Source organism: Micromys minutus (assembly GCF_963924665.1).
Source record: "Micromys minutus genome assembly, chromosome: 1".
Classification (NCBI taxonomy): domain Eukaryota; kingdom Metazoa; phylum Chordata; class Mammalia; order Rodentia; family Muridae; genus Micromys; species Micromys minutus.
Window position 1 is genome coordinate 253,297,151 of NC_137969.1, and position 18,181 is coordinate 253,315,331.

General features: G+C 49.8%; 1 protein-coding gene across 13 annotated transcripts in view; it reads left to right on the forward strand.

The window, feature by feature from the left end:
• Nucleotides 1–18,181, forward strand: part of KLC1 (kinesin light chain 1) — a 42,561-nt gene that overhangs the window by 17,810 nt on the left and 6,570 nt on the right. Inside the window, exons 7-15 of one of the 13 annotated variants that reach the window (XM_080926240.1) lie at nt 67–168; nt 2,729–2,902; nt 2,991–3,090; nt 5,626–5,675; nt 5,757–5,824; nt 7,633–7,741; nt 8,763–8,924; nt 12,709–12,759; nt 14,467–14,598. In XM_080926240.1, the coding sequence (XP_080782366.1) occupies nt 67–168; nt 2,729–2,902; nt 2,991–3,090; nt 5,626–5,675; nt 5,757–5,824; nt 7,633–7,741; nt 8,763–8,924; nt 12,709–12,741 (798 nt within the window). In that variant the 3' untranslated portion in view covers nt 12,742–12,759; nt 14,467–14,598. Of the gene's footprint in view, nt 1–66; nt 169–2,728; nt 2,903–2,990; nt 3,091–5,625; nt 5,676–5,756; nt 5,825–7,632; nt 7,742–8,762; nt 8,925–12,708; nt 12,760–13,348; nt 14,427–14,466; nt 14,599–18,181 lie in introns of those variants that run through there. The other 12 variants (XM_080926230.1, XM_080926232.1, XM_080926239.1 and 9 more) reach the window with 12 other exon arrangements.

The following is an 18,181-nucleotide window of genomic DNA, read 5'->3' on the forward strand; positions in this document are numbered from 1 at the left end:
GGAGGCCCTGGGACTCCCCTCATGGCCGCTCTTACAGTGGTTCCTTGTGGCCTTCTGTCTTGGCAGGTGGCGGCAACTCTGAACAACCTAGCAGTACTGTACGGTAAGCGAGGGAAGTACAAGGAGGCGGAGCCACTGTGTAAACGAGCCCTGGAGATCAGGGAGAAGGTGAGAGAGGCAACCGGGGTTCTTCACCTGAGTTTAGTCTTACTCTTCTTTTCCTCAGGGAAATGACATCATTTTAAGGTTTGAGAACTGAGCACAGTGATATGTTATTATTTATTCTCTGCTTACTGAGAGTAAGCCCTGGAAAGACAGACGGGGTTTTCCTGTTTGTAACCTCACTCCTGCTGTTGACCCGGAATGTTCTGAGTAGCAGGAGGAAGTGCATCTGTCTCTGTGTTTCACTGATTTTAATGATGTTCTTGTCATTAAAAATATTTTAGTTAAGAAAAGTATACTGTCAGGTACAGTGGCGCATGCCTTTGGTCCCAGCACTTGGGAGGCAGAGGCAGGTGGATCTCATGTGTTTAATGCCAGCCTGGTCTACAGAGTGAGTTCAGGACAGCCAGGACTTCACATAGGGACCCTGTCTCAAAAACAAGAATAAGTTTACTGGAACTAGAGAGATGGCTCAGCAGTTAAGAGTACTGGAGACTATTACAGGGGACATAGATTCCATTCCCAGCCCCCACGTGGTGGCTCACAACTCTAACTCCAGTTCTAGGAGATCCAAAGTTTTCTTCTGTGGGCGTCAGCTGTGCATTTGATGTCTTGAGTGGACAGGCAGCGGTTTGGCAGGGCTGCAGGGCTGCAGACTGAGGCCCAGACTGGCAGCAGCGCACCAACACTTTTTTCTCTGTAATGTCTGGAGGGATCTAAAGTAGGAACAAACAACACAGCAGGTCCAGGGCACAGGGGACATTTATATTTGTCACAGGTTCCCAGGGTGGACTGCAAACTAGACAGGATGAATGGTCACAGTTCAGCTTGGTGCTTTCTTTTGGTTTAAGATTTATTTATTTTCATTCCGTGTATGTGAGTGTTTTCCTACAAGCATGGGTGTGTACTAGATGTGTGCTTGGTGCCAGCAGAGGCCAGAAGAGGGCACCAGAGCCTTGGAACTGGAGTTATAGTTAGGAGCTGCTGTGTGGGTGCTGGGAACTGAACTCAGGTCCTCTGCAAGAGCAGCTAATGCTTCTAACCACTGAGCCATCTCTCCAGCCCTAGCTTGGTGTTTCTTAAAGTTGTTTATCAGTGATACTGGCAAGTGATCATTTAATTTTGAGCCATATGGCATGGATAACCAAATGTATAGATAAATTTTCAAAAATTTTTATTAGATTTATTCACTTTATTTTATGTATGAGTGTTTTGCCTGCATGCATGTCTGTGCAACACATGTGTGCATAGTACCCTCAGAGTTAGAAAACAGCATCGTATGTGAACCCATGGGACTGAAGTTATAGATGGTTGTGAACTACCATGTGGATGCTAGAAATGAAACCCAGGTTTCCTGCAGGTGTTCTTAACTGCTGAGTCATCTCTCCAGCCCCCTTAGATAATACCTTATTGTGTATTATTTGCTTCCTTAGGAAAAAGAAGTGTCAGATTGTGTGGGTTAGGTTCAAGAGCAGGTTAAGTGTAAAGCGGGATTAGGATTAGAAACTTTCTAAGGTGATCCCCCAGTTGGGGCTGAGGGGGGCGGTTCTCTGTTAAGTCCAGAAGCCCAATTCTAGTCTGGAGAAAAAGCCTGTTGTGAAAAAACAGCCCCCCCCCCCAAGGGTATTAAAGTGCTTTATGTACAACTTCTTGCTTGGCAGGAACATTGTCTCTTGATTGGTTGGGACCCAGGGTGGATCACCTTTAGGGTAGAGCCACAGAAGAGGAGGGAGCAGGGCTCCTGCAGCCCTGAGTCAGCTTTCTGCACGGAATCTTGGCTAGCCGGCTTCACAGTTTCAGAGACAGGGAGAGGGAGAGTGTGTAGAAAAGGTGTGGGCTGTGTGCAGGAGTGAGCACAGTGCACAGAGACCAAGCCTGGATAGGGTTTTGGGTTTGGCTTTTAGTTTTTCCTGAGATAGGCTCTCTCTGTTTAGTCCTGGAACCCCCTCTGTAGCCCAGGCTGACCTTGACCTCACTGAGATCCGCTGGCCTCTGCCTCCTGAGTGCTGTGACTGAAGGTGTGTGCATCAGACCCAGTGCCTGACCAGGTTTGGAGGGATTAAGTGTGAGTTGTTCTTCCGTCTGTGTCTGCCCCTTTCTAGGGAGGATGCTGAGGGAAGAACCAAGCTCCCGAGTCTTGAGTTTATTTTCTAAGGCAAGGGTTAGCAAGGAAAGGATTAGCAAGAAGATGTTTGGTGCTGACACTTGCCAGAGAAGCATAGCAGGTGTGCTTATGAGGCAAGGGGAAGGGGGACTCCTTGGTGTTAGATGGAGGGATGAGCCCACTGAGGTCCTGGGTGAGTCTGTAGGAGAATCTCATGTTGAAGGTCCTCCCTGTACATAGTGACATGTTTGTTTCCACCTTGGAAATAAAGGAGCTGAGGAAGTGAGTACCGCACCCTTTCCTTCCCTCAAGGTGAGGTCAGTGACTCCATCGACCGCTGCGCTCTGGCATGGGAGTTCTGTGGGGTTTCCTGTGTGCACACGGAGCACGCAGGTCATGCTTGGCAGGAGAGTAGATAATGAATAGATGGTGGTGTTTCTGATGCGCTGTTTCCAACCCCAGGTTCTGGGAAAGGATCATCCTGATGTTGCCAAGCAACTAAATAACCTGGCCTTACTGTGCCAGAACCAGGGCAAGTATGAGGAGGTGGAATATTACTACCAGAGGGCCCTGGAGATCTACCAGACCAAGCTGGGGCCTGATGACCCCAACGTGGCCAAGACGAAGAACAACCTGGTATGTGCGGATGGGCCGTGGTTCTTCTGTAGATGAAGGTCCACCCGTGTTTCTATGTGAAGGCACTAAGTACTGTATTTTCTCGAAGGCTTCTTGTTATCTGAAACAAGGGAAGTTCAAACAAGCGGAAACATTGTACAAGGAGATTCTCACCCGAGCACATGAACGGGAGTTTGGATCTGTGGATGGTAAGAAATATTCTAAGCAAATGTATTAAATGAATATATTAAAAAGAGTGGTTTTCACCTAGATATTGGCAATAATTCCCAATTCCCTTCTCTCTCCTTCTTATTCTTCAAGATTTTATTATTTAATGTTGTCTTATTTTCTTCTCTATTTCTGTGAGGAGACACCATGACCAAGGGAATTTATAAAAGAAAGCATTTACTTGGGAGCTTGCTTATAGCTTTAGAGGATGAGTTCATGACCATCACATCATGTAGGGGGCATGGGAGCAGCAGGCATGGCGCTGGGGCAGTAGCTGAGAGCTTACGTCTGGTCCACAGGCAGGAGGCAGAGAGCAAGACTGGGAATAGTGTGGACTTTTGAAACCTTAATGCACATTTCCAGTGACATCTCTCCTGAAGCATGGCCACATGCCTTCTACTTCTTCCAAAGCGTTATATCAGCTGGGGACCTAGCATCTAGCATGTGAGCCTGAAGAGGACATTGGGTTTCCTGGAACTAGAGTTAGAGCTATTTATGTGCCATTATTAGGGTAACATGTATCAAAGTTGTATCCCCTAGAAGGTTAGGCAGAGTCTCAAACTTGGGGCTGTTTCTTCAGCCTTTCTATACATTTTCTAGAGAGAAGTTAGTTTGAATTTTAGTTTTTAAAATATTTGCTCATTTATTTAGTATTATGTGTGTGCATATGGAGGTCAGAAGCCATTCCGGAGAGCTGACCCTTAAACCAGGGCGGTTCTCCTTTTCCACATCGAATCGGGCCACAGGAGTGCTGGCTCACAGATGTGTGCCACCACACCCACCCTTTTCACGTGGCTTGGTTTTTGCTGGTTGAGCCATCTTGCTGGCCTTGAATTGAGTCTTTTATCCAGTGGTGGAAGAGAAGCTGAGTTACAGGCAGGTCGTCATTCAGTATTTAGTGAACATTAGTGAGGGCCCTGACTGCAGCCCAATGAGGCCATCTCCTCACGGCCTTTCACAGCCCTTTCTCCAGAGCCCATGCTTCTATCATAATACATGGCCTAAGTTTCCAGTCTGGATTTATTTATTTTACATATTTGAATGCATTGTCGCTGTCTTCAGACATACCAGAAGAGGGCATCAGATCCCATTGTGAGCCACCATGTGGTTGTGGGAATTGAACTCAGGACCTCTGGAAGAGCAGTCAGTGCTTTTAACCACTGAGCCATCTCTCCAGCCCTGGAACCTTTTCTTAGAGCCGTTCATCCTGTCTAGTTTGCAATCCACCCTGGGAACCTGTGACAAATATAAATGTCCCCTGTGCCCTGGACCTGCTGTGTTGTTTGTTCCTACTTTAGATCCCTCCAGACATTACAGAGGAAAAAGTGTTGGTGCGCTGCTGCCAGTCTGGGCCTCAGTCTGCAGCCCTGCAGCCCTGCCAAACCGCTGCCTGTCTACTCAAGACATGCAGTGAAGTCTGTATTTTATAGGGTATAAATTACTGAATCAGGGCCTGGAAAGATGGCTCAGCAGTTAAGGGTGCTGGGTGCATTTCAGAGGTCCTGAGTTCAATTCCCAGCACCCACACGATAGCTTACAAGTGTCTATAATGGGACCTGATGTCTTCTGGTGTGCAGATGTTCATGCAGACAAGGCTACCATATGCATAAATAAATCTTAAATTGCTGAGTCAGAAACAGTGTTTGTGCTAAATATTTTCTTTATGCGTGTGGCATGAAACACTCAGACGGCAATTGTGAATTTGTGAAAAGGTCAGAGGATGGATCCAGACGGGGTTTCTGTCAGTTGTTACATGCACTGTCTTTCACTTAAGGAGAATTATTATTTATTAACTTAAAGCTTATTTTTATGTGTATGAATGTTTTACAGAGGCTAGCCTCTGCTCAGTGAGGAGACACTCACTACTTAGCATCCTCAGTGCTGGACACTGTAGCTGTGTCCTTTCGGTGCCCTTGCTGGGCTTCCTCCAGAGTCAGCTTGACCTCAGAGTTAGGCTGTGGGGATGATGGAGAGGCCAGGTGGTGTGGCCGCCAGCCTGGGATTCTGGCCTCAGAAGGGAAAACAGTCCTGGGAGCAGGCTATCTAGGGAGACAGGCTGTGGGCGTGGCTGAAAGACCTACTGCATCCGCTGAGTAAGTCAGAGCCAGGGAGAAGAAGACTCCAGATGTCAGCCGTGAACACTGCCTGCATGTTCACCCATGTGCACACTCACTTTCACATGAGTGATCACATGTGTGCAAAACATATGTGTGTGTATATTCACATGCATACACACACACACACACATATATATACATACATATATATATACACACACACACACATGCACAGACACACTTGAAGGAATAGAAAAAAATTCCTGAGAAGGCTTATATAAAAAACAAGATAAAACCTTGAAGTTACTGACAGCCTTAGAGGGTGGCTGCTCAGTGGTTAGTGTGTAGCCTTGGTTTTCCTAAAACCACTCCTATGTAGACTAGGCTAGCCCAGAACTCACAGCACCACCATCATGGACTGGGTGTTTATTCTACAGCTTATGTTGTTTTTCTCCCCAGATGAAAACAAGCCCATCTGGATGCACGCTGAGGAGAGAGAAGAGTGCAAAGTAAGGCTGCGCCGCCGCTTTGAGGGCGTGTGGGGTGCGCTGTCGCCCCGGCCGCTCACCTGACTTCTCTCTCACACGTAGGGAAAGCAGAAGGACGGCTCGTCTTTTGGGGAGTACGGTGGCTGGTACAAAGCCTGCAAAGTGGACAGGTGAGTCTGCCCAGACCAGCCCAGACTGGCCCAGACCGGACCCCAGACAGCAGGGATGACAGTGCCAGGCCAGTGTGACATTCTAGTCACATGGTCCCCCATTTTCCCATATTCTCATTAAAACTGGACCATCAAGCTGATGAGATCGCTAGGCGCATTTCATCCTGGGAGCTGAATAAACAGAGACTTGTCCTCTAACTGCCACACAAGTCTTCTGCTCATGCATACCTACACATATTTATTACAATAATAATAATGATGATGATGATGATGAAAAAAGAAAGCGCCCAGGCATGGTGCCACATACTTTAATCCCAGTACTTGAGAGGCAGGTGAGTTTGAGGTTAATATAAGGAGTTTTAGGGCTACATAGTGAACCCTGTCTCCAAAACAACAACATCAACAAAAGGCAAAACAACCTAAAATCCACCTGTTTTCCAGAGAGATCATTTCTATTACCTACACTCCAGTCACCACAGCAGGGTGGATACTGGCTATCAATACTTTTTATTGACAAACACCTCTTTGGAGGAGAAGGGGATTCTTAACAAGAGCTGCCTTAGGCAGCCCCGCAGCATGCTCACCCATGTGTGGGGTGGAAGCCCATCCTTAACAAACCTGAATGTACAGGGTGACGTGGACACCCTTGCTGCCTTGAAGTGAGAGTGAACACATGGAGCGCACACTGGCCTGTGTGCCCTGTGTGCCCTGTGGTTTCCATGCCTATGGCTGGCCTAAGAAACCTGCTGCCAGCTTCTAGTCTTGTCTTCCTTCCTTTAAGGCTCAGCTTCCTCCTCACTCATGTCAGCAGCACCTGTTAGGTTCCAGTTTGTCTTCTTCTGGGTCCCCATTGTACTCACTGTGTTGTACAGAATTCACCTTTCTGCCCGAGGGACATGTAGTCGCCGTCTTTCTTTCTGTAACAGATGCCTACCATTAGCGAGAGGACGCCATCTCTCAGAATACAGACCAGTACCAAAGTGAGGCCAGGATATTTCTAGCTTTTTATTTTGCAGTGGGGCCTTGCTGGTAACTCATTCTAGCCTTGAACTCTTAGTCTTCCTGCTTTGGCCTCCTGAGTGCTAGGATCACACAGGTCTAACCCATATCGGCAATTTCTGACTTTTTAAATACGCCCTTGTGTACAGGAGTACTTGGCTTTTACTCTCTTTTATTTCTCTTCAAGTACATTTTTTGAGCCAGGGTTTCCCTGAACCTGGAACATGCTGTTTTGGCTCAATTGGCTGGCCAGGGAGTGCCTGGTACCCACATGTCCCCACCTCTCCAGTGTTGTGGTTTCTTCACACACCTCTCTGCTTGGCTCTTACATGCACCTGAGATCCAAGCTAAGATCCTTCTCCTTGTGAAGCCCTTGACCCACCACTGAACTATATCCCCGGCTTTCTAAGGTTAGCAAGATTCCTCTGCCTGCCTGTGAGGCAACACTGTACCCTGTCTCCTGGCCCTGCTTTATCTACAAAGTATCTTATGGCTGTCAGGTCTGAGACACAAGAGACTTGACCAGCACAGAGCAAGCTTTGCCTGCAGACTAGCCACATGCTTTGGTGGCCATGCAATAGGACTCCATGACTGCCAGGCTCTGGAGGCTTGCAGGAAGAGCATTTTTTAGAGTGTGGTAGCCGAAAAAAGCGCTGTCCTCTGCATCCTGCACTTTATCTGAAGCTCCGCAGAGCATCTGCCCATCAAACCCTGGGACATTTCATGGTCTCACCGAACACTCAGGGCAGCCGGCGCTCGCACTGACCAGGACTCGCACTGACTGTTCTGTGCTGTTCATCTTCCTGCAGTCCCACCGTCACAACTACCTTGAAAAACCTTGGAGCACTTTACCGACGGCAGGGGAAATTTGAAGCTGCAGAAACATTGGAAGAAGCTGCCATGAGGTCACGTAAGCAGGTGTGCTCAACACTTCTCTAAAAATAATCTGTTGGAACTGTGATGGCTTTTTATGTGCCTGCTACTGAAAGCTTGATTTGGGCTTAGCTCAGTGAGGAACACTTGTCACACACACAGGGCGTGCAGAACTATTGTCTAAAATGTTCAGAGGGGCTAGGCATGATAGTCTTGTAGTACTCAGGAGGCTGAGGCAGAGAAAGCGGACTTTGGTAGGAGACCTAGTGTCTGGAAACTAAAAAGATAAATGAGGAAGAAAAGGAAAGAGAGGAAGGACGGAAGAGCACCCCTCACGTGCTCACAGTTGGTGTGAAGTGGTCTGAGTGGGACCATTCTACTGGGACTTGTGGGTCCGGGCTTAAAAGAACTCATGCTGCTGCTCCTTTGGTCCTGGTGGCCGAGTCAGGCAATATGTGGATGTCATCAGCTGTTGGGCTGTGTCCCCAGGAGCAGGGTCCTCAGTTTAGGCCTACTCTACATTGCAGGCTGGGTTGGAGCAAGAGGAGCTGCAGGGGTCTCAGAGGGTCAGAGAGAGGGTGTGAGTGCTCTTATGAGGGCGTTCCTCTAGCAGGCAGCCACAGACGCTCTGAACAGGACAGATTCTGTGCCACAGGAGTATCATGCCGGATAAGGGGGTGCGCCAGAGTTGACATGGTTGTTACTTGAGACAGATTATTTTGTTTCCTAGACTGGCCTCAATCTCTAGTGAGGTTAACCTTGAGCCTCAGTCCCATCTCCAGGAGTGCTGATTTGCATGTGTCCTGGTTATATAAGAATTGGTATCTTTGGGACAGTGAGAGGTGAGGGCTAAGCGGGGAGAGGTGCTTGATCTGTAAGGCTGAGGGTGGAAGGAGAAAGCCAACGGGCTCTGCCGTGCCCTCTGACCTCTCCCACATGGCTCTGCAGCAGGCATGCCCGAGTGCTAGCAACAACAACGAACAGTAGATGAGAGAAGCTCAGATACTGAGGTCTTCTGAGATGTCAGTGCTAACGGGCACACCGTTCTCCCCTGCCTGGCTCACAGGGTCTTGACAATGTTCACAAACAGAGAGTGGCTGAAGTGCTAAATGACCCTGAGAACATGGAGAAGCGAAGGAGCCGGGAGAGCCTCAATGTGGACGTGGTCAAGTACGAGAGTGGCCCTGACGGAGGGGAGGAAGTGAGTATGAGCGTAGAGTGGAATGGGGTAAGTACAGCACGCTAGCTGCACCCGGGCAGGACCTGCCGGCCTCCCCAGCGGCAACGCTGGCTGCTCTGTTTCACGCTAGACTCGCCACTTGTCGCAAATTAAGCATCAGGGAAGCTTTCTGTAAGTTCCTAACTTCTGCTAACTCTGAAGCTGTATTGCTTGCAGTAGTTTTCTTTAGGAATCCGTGAACGCTGATTGGCCTCTCGCAGAGCACGTGTGCATGCTGACTGAGTGTCCGTACTCTGGTTTCCTGTAACCCGGGGATGGGCATGGCTGACTAACTAGCTTTCCTAACTCCCGTTTCCTGCTAACTCAGTGCTCTTGCCCCCACTCAGGAGGCTGCCCTGGGGCTGCTAGAGAGCCTTGCCGGGAGCTGATGCTGTCAGAGAGCAGCTCAGCACAGGTGCATTAGGACTGTTCTCCGCTGCCCTTGACAGGGGTCCCAGCTTTCTAGCTTAGAACTACCTGCTTGTGTATGACACAGTGTGGGCCTGCTCCCCCAGACCCCATGGAGGTCTTCACCACTGCTTTCTGCCCAGGTTTGTGGGCAGTGTGAGGGAGGTAGGCGCTGACCCCTGTGGTGAACTGGTTCAGCAGGAAAGGCATATATCACTGACGCCCTTGGCTCGTTCAGGTGGTGTGGCTAGCAGTCACTATGTGGCTTTGTCAAATTGTTGCTTGGGACTTTCTTCTAGACTGTCCTGGTTCTTGGGTTGATTGGCTCTAGAATTTACTTAGCTGTGGCAGTTTGGAGGAGCCAGTGTCTTGACTAAGCCTCATGTGAGTGTTAGTGGCCACAGTCAGGCAGCTTTCTTGTGCCGGCACAGCCAGTCAGCATCCACTCTGACTGCTGAGCCTTGTTGGGCAGTGACCTAAACTGCAGCAGAGGCCTGGGGCTTCCTGCCCACGCCTGTCCTGTCAGCACTGCGGACTGCACTCTTACTGTTCTCTCCAGACCTGCATGCTTGTCCGGGGGCCTGTTCTGCTTGGTGGCCAGTGGCTTGCTTACAGACTTTAATGCTCTCGAGTGAAGTTCCAGGGGGCTCTCTCCTGAGACAGTATTTCTAGGTCTGTATGTATGAGTCTTGTGCCAGAGACAATCAACAACTCTGAGTCCCACACCTGCCCTGGGCACTTGGGGAGGAGTGCACTGGACAGTGCTGTCAGTGTGTTCTCTCCTCTCAGGCTCTGTGTGTGTGTGTGTGTGTGTGTGTGTGTGAGAGAGAGAGAGGGGGGGTTCTCTATATCACCCTGGCTGTCCTAGCAGGTATTGAACGTAGGACCTTACACATGCTAGGCAAGTCCTTTTCCCCTTAGCTGAGTCATGTCCCTTCCCATAACCCTCTTCATTCACACAGTTACACACTCACTCACATACACTCTCACACACATAAACACACATTCATTCACAACACACTCTCACACAGACTCAAACTCATACACACTCACTCTCATACTTACACACCCTCACTCACTCACTCATTCACTCATTCACTTACCCTTTATGTAGCGCTGGCTGGTCTGAAACTTGCTGCATAGATCAGATTGGCCTTGACCTCAGATGCCTGCATCTGACTCAGGTTCTGGGGTTAAAGCTGCACCAACAAGCCTGATGTGATAGACCCACCTGCCTCTGCCTCCCAGTGCTGGGATTAAAGGCGCACACACCACCTCCTGGGTTACGATTATAATTTTTAGAGAGAAGATTTCAGTGTTCTTTCAAATTCTGCAGCTGTCTATCCTCTGTTCTTGTGGATGTTTACAGCTCAGGCAAAGTGAGTTTTCAGGAATAAGATGAAATCACAGAAACAATTTATACGGGAACTCAGGGCTTTTTCGGTATTCAGAAATAGAATTTAAAACAGGATAGTGTTTGTTGAAGATGAGACTTGCTAGGTAGCAACTGTGTGGCTCGGCCGATGCTTGGCTGTGCTGGTGGTGGAGGGTCTTAGGCCACTGAGCCAGGTTCTTGAACACACAGTGAGCCTGCCTGGGAGCACAGCAGTCCTTCAGTGCACGTCGTGGTGATGGTGACCACACCTCATGGAAGCGGGCTCCCTCGGGCCTGAGATAGGTGTGGTTTGAACAGGCCCTGCTATCCAGCCCGTCACTCTCCAGCAGGGTGGGATTCTGAACAGGTACTCTGTGGCCGTTCTTCCTTTTCTAGATCAAAGTCAGTGTTCTTAGTTATCTTATGTCCGTGGGGTTCTGTGTCTATTGTGAAAGGTGTGTCAGTCATGGGCACTGAGGTGGAGCCATCCTGCAGACAGTCCACTGTGCAGCACCATGTGACTTAGCTCTCCGAGGACCAGAGTCCCCAGGACAGCCTCCATCTTTGCTACTCCTTTTTCCTGGGGTTCCCGAGAAGCAGCCTCTGTCCCATCTTCTCTTATGCCACATTGCTCTTATGCTGAGATTTCTACAAGCGTGTGTGTGTGTGTGTGTGTGTGTGTGTGTGTGTGTGTGTGCTGCTTCAGTACTGGGGATCGAACCATCCACATAGAAAGGACGGGCTCCACACTGACTGTACCCCTGCCTGCTTTACTCTTGTTTGAGACAGGATGCCACTGTGGAGCCCAGGCTGGTCTCGGCCTCAGGCTTCGGGGTAGTTTCCCAGGTGTGGGGATTATGGACATGTGCCCTAGTGCCTAGCTTCTACAAGTTGTTGGTTTTTGTTTTTGTTTTTCGAGACAGAATCTCTCTAAATAGCCCTGGCTGTCCTGAAAGTTACTCTGTAGACCAGGCTGGCTTTAATTCACAAAGATCCTCCTGCCTCTGCCTCCTGGGTGCTGGGATTAAAGGTGTGTGCCACCTTATTTTGGTCTTTGAGACAGGTCTCATTGTGTGGCCCTGGTTGGGGAACTCACAGAGATTTGTGTGACTCCTGAGGTCTGGAATTAAGGGTGTGGGCCAGTAGGCACACTTTGACTTTCACGGGTTTCAATGCATGAAATTTTTCCTTAAGGGTCTTAGGGAATGAGAGAACTGTTAGTTCAAAGTAGATTTTTATTTATGGGAAGTCATGCTAAGGAGGCAGCAAGAGTATACTAAAAGACATTATAAAGATGCCGCACCTACAATTCTGTTGCACAGCGATAATAAATACTAAAATCACTATATTATGTGAGCTTACAAAATGGCTCAGTTGGTAAAGGCTGTTGCTGTTCAAGTGACCTACAGTTTAATCCCCAGGACGTAAATGGTGGACAGTCTTCCTCTAAACACTGTAATGCACGCGCACACACACTCGCACACACCCGATCCATGTAATTTAAAAGAGAAACCCACCTATGGGTTTATGTAACAGAAACATCTTTGTGGCCATATACATGAGTGTCAGTACAGTGAGCCTCCAGCCCCTGAGCCATGCTGATGGGTATTTGTCTGCTTGAGTTTTAGTCAGCAGTTATCCATCCTCCCTGGGGAGCAGGTGCTGATGGACAGCCTGCCACCACCATTGAACAAGGGCCCCGCGCTGGGAGGCAGCTGCTCACCTGGGTCCTCGGGCTTCTAGGTCGTGGTAGCTGCCTGGACCAAGCCCAAGTCTGTGAGCTCTGATGCCTTGTCAGCTGCTTAGAGAGGCAGCGTCTCCTGTGATCCATCTGAACCAGGGGAGGGGGAGCATCTGCCATGGGCACAGGCCATGGGGCACTAGGGTCTAACTGTGTGGGAGCTCTGCAGCATTTAGAATCCCCTTCATGACAAACGGTGGGATTGATGTTTTCTTGTCCTCCGGGCACTCTTGAGCCATTGGTAACAAGTTTTATTTTTCGTTTTAAAGATGAGAAAGATGAAGCTCGGTCTGGTTAAATGACTTGCTCAGCGTCCCATGGTGAGTCTGAGCGCGCGGGCCAGGCCTAGTTGTCTGTGCGCCTTTTGAGATTTTGGCAGGCCAGGAGGCATTGCTGCCTGTGGAAACGGCTTTTAGTTGGAGCATCAACTGCATGTTTCAGATGTGCTGTCGACTTTTAAAGTCACTGCGTCCCAGAGTTTCTGAGATGTCTAGGATGTTAGTGTTTTCAAGAGTCTGGCGGTCCTCAGCCTGCAGGAGTATGTAGCAGTTTAGCGAGCCGCACCAGGACAGGAGAGACATACGGACACGGTGTCTTCCACATTCAGTCTTCCTCACCATCGTGTGCTGTCTCTCCATGCACAACAGCTTGTGAAACTTCCCATAGTTAGTACCGAGGAGATTTCTGACACATTGCTAGTCTGTGCTTGAAAAACGTTGCCTTTCACTCTTGACAGTTACCTGAAAGCTGGCCTCAGTTCCCTCCCACGCTCTGGGCCCCACACCTGCAGTGCCGGCCCTGTGAAGCTGTCGGATGTGTGACCTAGAAATACTGTAGAGCAGGCTTGGGGGCGGGGCCTGCCTCTCCTTCTCCTGTGGCCTCATCTGCTTCTCTCTTTCTGTCTGACAGGCCTAGCCGCCCGGTGCCTCCCCTCTGCTCCTGCATGACGGGCAGCGCCTCCTCCGGCCCCTCCGTGCTGTCCGCTGTCTAGCAGCCCTAGGAGCTTGTCAGCCACACCTCTGGGACTGGCCCCTCCTTTCGGTGCTGCCGTCCTTTGGGGTCTTGATTTCTGGATACATGTAGCTTTGCCAGATATGTACTTAGAAATATCAACCGTGTTAATAAGCCTATTAATGTGTAACACAAGTTTAACAGTTAAGAGAGTAGCTGTTCACCTTGAGGGCAGGCGTTAGTGTCACGCAGGTTTATTACAGTGGCATGCTAGTGACTTGTGCAGTCACTGAGCAGTAGGAGTGAGGCATGTGCTGCACGCCCCTGTCGTATTTAGAGACCTGGCAGTGCCCTGCACGGGGCCTCCCCGGGACACACTGACGTAGATTTGCTGTGTAGTCTTGGTGTGGAAATTTGAATTCTGCTTTTCTCTACTAATCTGAAGTGCTCCGTGATGTGTGTATGTGTCTTTCTAACTTCTAATAAACTCACTCCAACTGACCTGTGTCTGTGTCTGTCTGCTCTGTACATTTCTTGATCTTCTGGGGCGCAGCGCTGCGTGGGCTCGGTTGGTTTCTGGGATCCCCCAAGGGGCCATTCTGCAAATCAATGCTACTATGCCCTGGTTTCCACTCTGCACTTGATTTCATGTCCAGACTGCCAGGTGTTTCCCTAGTGTCTGTTGGTTATGGGGACGGCTGGCCTCTCTTTCTCCAGGCATCTAGGGCTTCTGCCATTTGTACGAAAATGAGCATTTTATTAAAACCTTGCAGCTGTATAGGTGACTGTCGGAAGTACACTGTCTGCCTGAGGCCTGGTGTCGACAGCGGTGGCCTTACTCTCCTCTGTCCTAGGACAGCGGTGGGCTCACCCACCTTTGAGAATATGGCTGCTTCTGCTTGGATTCTTCATTTTCAGAGGATTCCTGATCACGGGTTGTTTTCATGCACACTGCAGGCTGGTGGCTTTGGCAGGACTCACTTGCCAGCCGGTGCCTGGCAGCAGTTGGGGTTGTGGGGCTGAGCGTGGAGTGGGAGGGACACCCACAGCGTCACACTTGTTCACGTGTTTTTCAGGATGGCACTGGATCTTTAAAGCGCAGTGGCTCCTTTAGCAAACTCCGGGCTTCCATTAGACGCAGCAGTGAGAAGCTGGTTAGGAAGCTGAAGGGAGGAAGCTCACGGGACAGTGAGCCGAGGAACCCTGGGTAACTATCTCCTGAGCGCGCCCTCTTCCTGCCAGCGTCGGTCGGTACTGAGCCACAGCCTCAGAGTCAGCCTTCTTGGAACTCAGGCATGGTCCCAGGAGGGATCAGGTACTCACTCTGCCTGCTGCTGTCCAGGGCAGGCTGTGGAGCAGCTGGGACACAGGAGGAGTGGCTCGATTCTGTTCAGAGAAAGCCTTCTTTATCACAAGTGGGAATTTACTCTTATGACCCTGAGCCCAGTGGTGGTTCATACCTGTAATCTTAGTGTGAGAGGCCAGTGTAGGGTACAGTGAGACTCTGTCTCAGAGTTAAAATAGGGGCCCAGGAAATGAATTATGTGTTATGGGCGCTTGCAACCTGCCTGTCAGCTTTCACAATCCATATGGTAGGAGACAACCGACTCCTGAAAGTTGTTCTTTGATCTCCAACATATCCATGGCTCAGGGATGTGCAGTTTACACACACACACACACACACACACACACACACACACATACAGAGCAGTCCAGGAAAATGGCTTTTGTGTAAAGTGCTTGCTGCTCAAGCCTGAGGGCCTGAGCTTGCATCCCCAGCACTCATGACAAAGGGGCGTGGTGCATGCGTGCAGCCCCTGTACTCATGACAAAGGGGCGTTGTGCATGCGCGCAGCCCCGGCACTAGGTGAGGTGGAGAAAATCAGATCTCAGCCAGCCAGTACCGAAATGGTCTGCTCCAGGGTCAAAGACTGTGTCATACGGGGAGAGTGGTAGAAGACGCCTGGAGATGTGCACACACACCACACAGTGCACAGCATCATCTCTTTCTAAGTTAACATTGGTGTGACTCCTCCAGAACTCATCTTCCAGAAGGAAAGCTATGACCACACTAACTTAGGGATTATGGGGAAACAGGGTTTTTAATGAGGTTTGAGTTTTGTGACTTAGAAGGCACACCTGTAAATTTTCAAAGCTCTGGGCTTCACTGGCTTTAAGGAAAGACGTGGAAGTCGTGGGACTTTGAGTGGAGGTATCCATGTTATCAGAGGGATTTTCTACGGGAGCCTCAGGGAAGACTCAGACTTCTGCTCCATAACTGGCTGCCATGCCTCGTCCCTTTGTGCTGACAGCTGCCCCACTGGGTACATTCGCTGGAGCTCGTCAGTCATTCTTTGTGTCCCAGACAGTAGAAGTACACAGTGACGCAGTTTTAGAAGGTGTCCCTGCTGCTCAGGATGTTCCCAGGCTCCAGCGAGGAGTTTGCAGTACTTAGGAGCATGCTGGAGACAAGTGTGTTCTGAGCTGTTCTGAAAGTGTCTACGTTCATCCTCAGGCTCACTTGCCTTAGGCCCATGCCTTGCTCCCTGCCTGGGCTGTCAGTTAGGCCTAGGGCTACTGTTGTCCAGTTTACCTTATGCATGTGTCACACTCTTGGCTGTGTCCCTCCAGAAATCTATTTGGGTTCATAGTAGATCTGGGAGCCAGGGTGGCCTGAGGCAGAGGCGCACTGTGGTTTTTATTAGTAGTTGTATAGAGGGTCTGAGGCGTTTATAACATCCATGAACACGCGGAGGCGCCATTGTCTGAACACTGCCCAGAAGTCTGTGGGGCAGAATGCCGCCTGCAGGCCTCTGCCTGTGATGGGAGCCATGCCATCCGGGATGATGGTTACACCAGGCTTTAATGCTGATAGTCAGGAAGGCAGCATCTCCTGTGACATTTGAGGGATTAGACTTTTCATTTGCACTGAGCAGGAGCCTGGGGCGTGCTGGGCGGTTACTCTCAGACTGAGCACAGTACTTGGGAGAAAATCCAGGGTGGTGTTTATGCTGGGCAAATACTCCACTGGTGAGCTTGTGTGTGAGCAGGTGCAGCGAAGGGACTGTGGTCTTTTATTTTTTTTTAAGATTTATTTATTATATATAAGTACACTATAGCTGTCCTCAGACACACCAGAAGAGGGCATTGGATCCCATCACAGATGGTTGTGAGCCACCATGTGGTTGCTGGGATTTGAACTCAGGACCTCTGGAAGAGCAGTCAGTACCCTTACCCATTGAGCCGTCTCTCCAGCCCCAGGACTGTTGTCTTGCCTGCTGCATTTTTAGAGGGAAGTTTTTTATTGTGAGTAAGAAAGAGAGAATATGCAGAGGCATCTGGGAGAGTGAGAGACACGAGAGGAGAGACGTGCAGATCGTAAGCAAGCAGGAGGTAGTGCTGGAGTGGTGGACAGATCATATGAGCTATAAAGAGGACCAGCAGCAGAGGGGAGAGAACTGGCTTTGCAGTGTGTAATCAGTACTTGTGATACTGCGGGAGCTGAGGGTCAGCGTGGGCTTTGATATGCTCTCAGGTACCACAGGTAGCCTGTGTCCTCTCTCAGACAGACGTAAGGGAGGGGCTCCTTCTGGCAGATGGAAACCCATTTCTCAGGTTCTGGAGAAAGGCCGGCTTTTAATGACCCCTTCCTAGAAAGCATCTGTCCAGCCTGAGCTCCTCTCTATACATTCGGACACTCTGACCTACTAGAGCTAGGCCAGCCTAATACTTTTATTTTTTGAGATAGAAACTTACTTTGTAAGTAAGTCCTTGCATTTGTGGTCCTCTAGCCTCAGCCACACAAGCAGTTGGGATTTTAGGTTTGTATCACCATGCCTGGCACGGGCCCACCTTTTGAGTGGTGGTTCTCTCCCTATGGGAAACTTGGAAATGCCTAGTGTGCAAAGTCAGTTCTGGAACCACCTGCTCAGGACAGAGTGCTTGCAATTTTCCTCTCTTCCCTATCTTTCCATGGACTCGTCTTTCTAGGGTGTTCCTGGTGGAGAGAGGCCTTCTGGCCCCTGTGAGGATAGCTGCCCTGGGTGGACAGGTTGAGGCTAACGCTTGGCTACACTGGAACACATGGACCCCAGTACTTTCCAGTGTCATGGGTTCAGGACGGTGCAGCATGGGCCACTTTGCTGCTGTCATTTATGAGGAAAAAGGAGGCTCAGAGTGAGTTTGTGTAGTTTTCTTCAGAGAACTCCATTGCTTTAAAGAGTATGGTGTGAACCCAGTGCTCGGGAGGCAGAGGCAGGCAGAGCTCTGAGTTCAAGGCCAGACTGCTCTACGTTTTGAGTTCCAGGACAACCAGAACCACAAAGTGAGACCCTGTCTCAAAAAGTCCAAAGCCAAAAGCCACCTGGATGAGTCAAGTCACAATTCACGTGTGATTTGTTTCTAGTGGTTTCTGTAGAGAAAACCCTTCAGTGCTCCAACAGTGTGTAGCTGGCTATGGTAAAAGTAGATTCAAGAACAGCTGGACGTTTGCTGGAATTTGTGACCTTAGGCTGTATCCTGGCTTTCAGCCTGTCTGGCTTTTATGCCTGCTAGAGGTGTGTGCAGTTCACATTTAGAATGTGATCACAGATCCTGCGCAGAGGACCCTCCATGTGGGCTGCTCAGCTGGGCTGCAGGTGTGCACGTCACGCCTGGCTTCCGAGCCTGGTTCACTTTTAAAGGAAACAAAGGTGTGTGTGGGGGTGTTTGTTGTTTGGTTTCTTTCCCTCCCTCCCCCCTCCCTCCCTCCCTCCCCCCTCCCTCCCTCCCCCCTCCCTCCCTCCCCCCTCC